We start from the raw sequence: 6,538 nt of genomic DNA on the forward strand, positions 1-6,538 counted from the left end.
TCAAACCCCAGGAACCGAAGACGTTGTGGCGCCGTGGTTCTCGTTCTCCCCCCGACAGCCCATCGATGACTGCTCTCTGCGGACACACAGGATGACCACTCAGGTCACCATGAATGGCCCACTGGCCGGAGACAGCAGGCGCTCAGATGGCCCGGCTGTGACTTGGCCAGCCCGACAACGGTCACTCATTCGCACTGGTATTCAGAGCCTTGCATTGCTCGCATGAGAACACGAGGCAGTTGCGTTAATGTCACGGGCCTGCGTGGGGCTGCGGTTTCCTCATGGGCAGCGTGACCATGGAACTCCCAGAACCGGGTGAGGCGGAACACCCTAAGCGCTTAGCCGGCCTGAGCTCGGCACGGAGAGAGCACGAATGTTGGTGGCGGCGGCTGCGACTGCCACACCGTCCTCATGCCAGCCCGATTCGCAGGCCTGGCACCGAGGGGATTGGAGGAATAAGGAACTTTCTTTCCCGTGCCATCTGGCGCCCTGCCCCGGGCGATGTCCAACTCATTAAAAAGGGGGCTCTCAGAAGATGAACTGATGTGAAAGCGGAGCCCGGAGTTAGGGCCCTCAAGCCCCTTTGGGAGGCTTCTGCCTCCTGCAACTGCAAGGAGAGGGTTTCTGTCTCATCATCGGTTAATGCAGGCATATCGCCAAGGCTAAGACCCTCCCAGAGGGGGAAGGTTTCATCTGATGGCTGGAGCCAAGCATGACCTCAAATGTCTCTTTGTAAACAGTCAAGAGAAAATGCGGTAATAAACAAAGAGGCAAGGTACGGTTGTCGTACACAGAATACACCACATGAGAAATTCAGGTTATGGTAAAACACCACATTCCGCACGGCGGGGCACAGGAGGTTTTGACAACGTGGGCTAACCAGTCACTTAAAGGTCTGCTGAAGCGACTACATTTGTCACAGCCATGTGATGAACCCCAACTTTTCATACTGGACCCCGAGCGGTGAAGCAGATCTTTTCTTAAGATCACCCACGAAACCCTGAAAAGTATTTCATGATTTCTCTAAAGGTACAGAAACGACGTGGACTTAGCGCAGCCTCGATTCAGAGGGCTAAGCTGAGCAGTCATCAAAGGGAAATGTGTCACTTAAGAACAACGAATCCTAAAAAGAAGGGCCAACAGATGGGGGACCGTAACTAGAATGGAACGGTTCTTTCTTTTAAAGTAACTATTGGTTTGGTAGCACTCCTGGTTCTCTCTGAATACAGAATCCGGTATTTAGCTTGCTTTCTCAAAGTCTATTGCCTTCAACTATGGAAATACTTCGGTAACTTACAGTACCTGCCACGGACGACCAATCTGCAGGTGGGAAACGCACAGAAGCAAGAAAGACACCATGAGGCTCAAGCTCCTGAAGCAGTAACAGAATCCATTCCTGCAGCAGCACGGACAGGCGCGTGTCCTGTTCTCACACTGCATTTCAACTTGTTTGAGTGTATCCTATACGACTGTCTTTTGGATGCTGAAGTCAGCATGAAACATGCAAAAAAAAAATGAACTGGTATTTTTATAATTTGCTGAGGCTTCACTTTTTCAGATTTTTTATACACTACGATTTAGACTAGCTCATAGACCACAAGAGGCCAGGTGGAGGGCCCCAAATCGGCTAAGATTTTGAAATTAGTAAATAAAAATGTTGCTAATTACTTTCAACAATGAAGTCTCTGATGCGCAAACTCAAGGCAAGGCTCTCAATTTTGGCATATGTATATCTATACATAAACCATGGTTTATCTATATATAAACCAAACACGCACACACACACACACACCACACACACACACACACAGACCTGTCCAATTAAATCAAAGTGCATAGGCACCAACAGAGCTATCATTCAGAGCGGCAATATCAAAGTGGGAAACATTTAACTTACTAAGATATATCTCTTCTAAAAGAAAGTCCTTAGCTCTCACTCGAAATCTTTCATTTCCTGCATCTTTCAAAATGCAGGCTGTGATCCAAGCGACCTCTGGGATCGCTTCCCAAGCGAAATACTATGATTCTGCGGTTTTCAGGCCAAATGACAGTCCTCTTCCCCTGATGCCCAAAGTCACTGCTGTGAAGAATGAAAGAAGTGAGGAGACTGTTCCAGAGAGTTCTGATTAGCAACGCTTTCAGAAACTAATGACAAACACATCTCTTTGAAATCCTCTTCCATGCCACTTGTATCAGTCTTGCTAATCACAGAAACTGGGACCCGACCCCCCCCCCCCCGCCCCGCGCGTCCCTGTGGCTTGACTCACAGGCATTTATCATCCCAGCCAGCCTGGAACGCAGGCTTCAGCATGATCCTTAACTGATACTAAAGCATTAAACCTTGCTCAGTTACAGATGCCTTTCTAGAGCTGCCACAGCCATCCTATTTGGAACTCAAGAAATAAGTGGACGCTAAACCCCAGAGAAGAGGGACCAGCAGGTTAGTCCCTTGGTGAGAGCAGACCTCAGTCAAGACTAAGTGCCTTTCTCCACTGGAGTCATAACGCTTTCTGCTTGGAATCCCTGGAGTTCCACCTCTAGTGACATTGGCGGAACAAGCATTATTTGATTAGTGGGAAAGATCCCGCAGTGAAAGGGACAGAGGCAGGTGACAGGGGACTGATGGCTTCTGAAATACTGGCTGTAGAAAGATCAAACTGAGGTCATTCAGGGTCTTCCAGACAAAACAGCGATTCTTCACAAAGCTAAAAGACACCCATATAAACTTAGGATTTTATTAAGCAATGTTTAATAACGATTCGAGAAAACGCTGAGCCACTTAAACATGATCAAAGGCAGATAATATGGGAAGAGAAAAGCAGACCCTCTGCCTGCAGCGGACGAACTGCAGACGATTCCATCATTCTCTGCTCTCAAGTTCTCTGGGGTTTCTTTTCGGTAAAGCTGCCGCCTGGGGCAGTAAGGCAGAAGATGCAGGCATCCAGTTGCCCTTGATTTTCATTTTTAGTTAAAATCTTTAGCCCCTCCCCGGGGGGCACGAAGAAACCAAAAGAAGAGACAGGTCTGAGGGAGCCCCAGACCTGGAACCACTACTCCAGAGGTGTCAGTCCTGGAAAGAAGCAGGCACCAGGCCTTTCCCTGACCAGAGTCTGGTCTTGTCACTTAAGTACCATTCAAACCACACCTCCGCCTTTCCCGTGAAATTTCTCAAGAGCAAAATTTTCGCTTCGCACTAGGTGATGTTTTGGAGGAAGCAGAGCAAAGGGGCAGATTCACCAGCGGGAGCCTGGCCCTCCGCAGAGCTCCCCACTTACAGAGCCCTCCCGAAATGCTGCGGGGGGGGGGAACCTTTGTGTGTGTGGCCGGACAGGAGCCATAAACTAGGCTGGACTTTTAGATTCTGAGGTCCACGCAAAGTTCCACTCTGCGGGAGATGACAGGGACAGTTGGTGGGGAGAAACCAAGGCGGGGGGGGGGCGGTAGAGGGAAATGGGAGGGGTGGGGGAGAGGAGACGGGGGGGGGGGCCGAGATGGAGGAACGTGGGGAGGTGGCGAAGGGGGGAGGGCAGGGGGAGAGGCGGGCAGCGGGTTAGGACTTGAGCACAGAGGGTAGAGGGGTAGAGTGAGAGGGGGCATAGGGGAGAAAGCGGAGGAGAAAAGGGCGAGGAGGGTGTTCGGGGAGGGAGAGGGCACATCCTAGAGGGATGGGGAGAGGGAGCAAGAGGGAGACCCGCAGGGACTGGGCAGCGCACGCGGGATGCAGAGGTGGAGAAGGAAGAAGGCGCTCCCGGAGGACAAGTGGAGGCGCCGGGAACGTCGCCCCTTCGCAGGCAGGTTTGGAAGGAGCGCCGCGCGCACCAGGGGCGAGCGCAGCCAGCCCCGCGCGCCCAGCCCCGCGCGCCGCGCGCGCCCCCAGCCCCCTGCCCGCTTACCTGGCCCTTGACCAGGCTGGCGGCGAACTGGCGCATGACGGCCTCCACGGTGTAGGCGCTGGACCAGCCGCGCGGCGTGAGCAGCTCCATGCAGATGGCGCCGCCGTCCAGCACGTAGCCGTTCTCCAGGCGCGGGCTGAGCACCCGCATGAAGGGCGGCGAGAAGGGGAAGTTGTCGGGGAAGGTGAGGTTGAGCAGGATGAACTCGGTGTTGGTCTCCTTCATGTCCTGCCACAGCACCGAGTCCTTGTCCACCTGGTGCAGCTTCACGTTCCAGTCGAAGAGGCTCTCGTCCACCAGCTCCACGGAGATGAAGCGGTCGCTGAGACGCGCGATGTCCTGCAGCTCCTTCATGAGCCGCCGGCTGCGCACCTGCGTGCAGTGCTGCTGGCGCGCCGCGGGCACCAGGCTGCCGCCCCCCGCCGCCGCCGCCGCCGCCGCCGCCACCGCCGGGCCCGGCCCCGCCCTGGCGCCCGCCGCCCGCTCCCGGGGGCCCCCGGCGCCCGCCGCCCCCGCCGCCCCCGCCGCGGGCTGCGGCGGCTTGTCGCGCGGGCCAGCTCCGCCGCGCGCTTGCTCTTGCCCTTGCCCGGCCCGGGGCTGGCGTCGCCCGCGCCCCCGGCGGGGTGCTGCTGCTGGGGCTTGTGGCCGCCGCTCTTGGCGCCGCCCTTGCCGCGCAGCGACGCGCTCTGCTGCCGCCGCCGCCGCCGCCGCCGCCGCGGTGGTTGTGGTGGTGCTTGGGGTCCTCGGTGTCCCGGTTGTGCAGGCGGATGAGCCCGATTTTGCGGAGCAGCGTGGCCATTTTAGGCTCGGCGCCGGCGGAGAGCTCCCCTAGGCTCCTGCTCCCGGATCCCGAGAGCCGGGGCGGGGTGGGGGTAGGGGGCGCGGGGCGGCAGCGACCGGCGACCACTCAGCGGGGCGCGGCGCGGGCCACGCCGGGCGCCGGCGGCCGTGGCGCAGCCGAGCGGGCAGCACGCGCGCTCGCCGGCTCCTGGGTCGCCGCTGTCATATGACGGGGCCCGCTCTGGTTCGGGCTCCGGCCGCCCGGGAGGGGAGGCGTGGAGGGGACGCGGCGCGGCTGGCCGTCCACTGGCCGATCCCTGGACGCAGCCCCGAGAGCCCGGTGTCCGCGGTCCTTTGTGCGCGGCCGCAGCCGGGCTAGCTTCGAGTCCGAGCGCCGCGCCGGGGCGCGCAGAGCCGTCCGCAGCGCCCCGGAGGCAGCGAGGTGGCCGCGGGCTCGCGCCGTGCGCGCCCGCCGGGCCGTGCCGCGCTGGCGGCTACTGCGGGGCCCGGGCCGCTGCCGCTGCCGCTGCCGCTCGCGTCGCCGCCGCCGCCGCCGCTGCGGCTGCTGACATTGCAGAGGCGGCTGCTCGGTCTGAGCCCAGCGCGGCGCGGAGGGGGCGGCTCGGCTGGCGGGGGGGGGGGGGGTGGGGGGGCGCGGGGCGGAGCCGCGGGCCTGCCTGCGCCGTGCCGCCCCCGCCGCCTGCCCGCCCGCCCGCCTGCCGCCCGGCTCCCGCGGCGACACGCTAGCGGCCGCTGGGGGGAGACATCGGCGCGCGCCCGGGCGGCCGGGCGCCGGGCTGCGAGGTAGCGGCGGGGGGAGCCGGCAGAAGTGGGGCGAGGGTGGGGAGTGGGGTGAGAAGGGGCTCGCGTGTGCGCAGGTTAATGAGGATCTCCATGGCTCCCGGTCCTTCTGCCCGGGATCCAGGCTCAGCCCCCGGCCCGGCCTCCGATCTCACTTAACCTGGTTAGAAAAAGCCGGAGGGGAAGGGGTGTCGGAGAAGAGTGGAAAGCAACCTGTTTATTGATTCCCTCGCACCCGATGGAGCCCGGTGTCCTACACTGTAACCCTGGGCCGGGGTCTGGGGAACCAGCGCTTTCCCAAAGACAGAGCAAAGAATCAGGGCCTGGGGATGAGGTCGCGGGAAGCATCCCCGCGGCAACCTCGAATCACGACGTTAAAGGGTGAATTCACCCCTGCGGCCGGGCCAGCTCCTCTGCAGCCCGCCACGCCGGAGGGTTCCTGAGTTCCGAAAAGGGGAAGACGCAGCCGCGGGGCATTGGCTTGCGCGGCGGGGGAAAAGCGTCCAGTGCTGGCGCCAGCGGATGCTCAGGGCGCGCGGCTGGGCTTCTGAGGCCCCGGAGTCCCCATTACCCGCGGGTGACCTCGGGGCCCGCCGCGGAAGGAGTGGGGATCCTCCCTCAGCCTGGACACTTTCATCACGCGTCTCCCTTTCTGCCTTTAACCGATTGAAACTTATTTTTATCTGGTGAAATTTCAAGCACAAAGCACGTTTAGAGCCCAGAAGCTGGAACATCCTGGCAGGAGGGAATCAGTTTGCAAGAATCGCACTGCTGCGCACGGTCCCGAGTGCGTGGCCCAAGTGCGCAGTGGGGAGGAGTGGTGACCACCGCGGCCATGTAGGAGGAATCACCCCCAAAACCGAAATGGCTTAGGACGGACCCCAGACTTCCCCGCGGTTCCTGGTTTGGCTTTCACCTTGAGAAGCCTCTAAGTCTATCACCAGACCTTGTTCACGCTGCTGTCACCGTGACAATTGTTTTTAAACGTCTTTACCGGTTTACCGTCTTTTTCCAAATTATCAAAGATGAGTTCACTGTGAAAAATAACTCTTCAGGCCACTGCG

General features: G+C 59.5%; 1 protein-coding gene across 1 annotated transcript in view; it reads right to left on the minus strand.

Annotated features, from left to right (window-relative positions):
* The window catches only part of UBE2QL1 (ubiquitin conjugating enzyme E2 Q family like 1), a 46,235-nt gene extending 41,438 nt beyond the window's left edge, over nucleotides 1-4,797 (minus strand). Inside the window, 3 exon segments of the mRNA XM_021076776.1 lie at nucleotides 3,894-4,444; nucleotides 4,447-4,585; nucleotides 4,588-4,797. Coding sequence (XP_020932435.1) covers nucleotides 3,894-4,444; nucleotides 4,447-4,585; nucleotides 4,588-4,692 — 795 coding nt within the window. The 5' untranslated portion in view covers nucleotides 4,693-4,797.

The sequence above is a fragment of the Sus scrofa genome, chromosome 16 (assembly GCF_000003025.6).
Source record: "Sus scrofa isolate TJ Tabasco breed Duroc chromosome 16, Sscrofa11.1, whole genome shotgun sequence".
Taxonomy (NCBI): Eukaryota; Metazoa; Chordata; class Mammalia; order Artiodactyla; family Suidae; genus Sus; species Sus scrofa.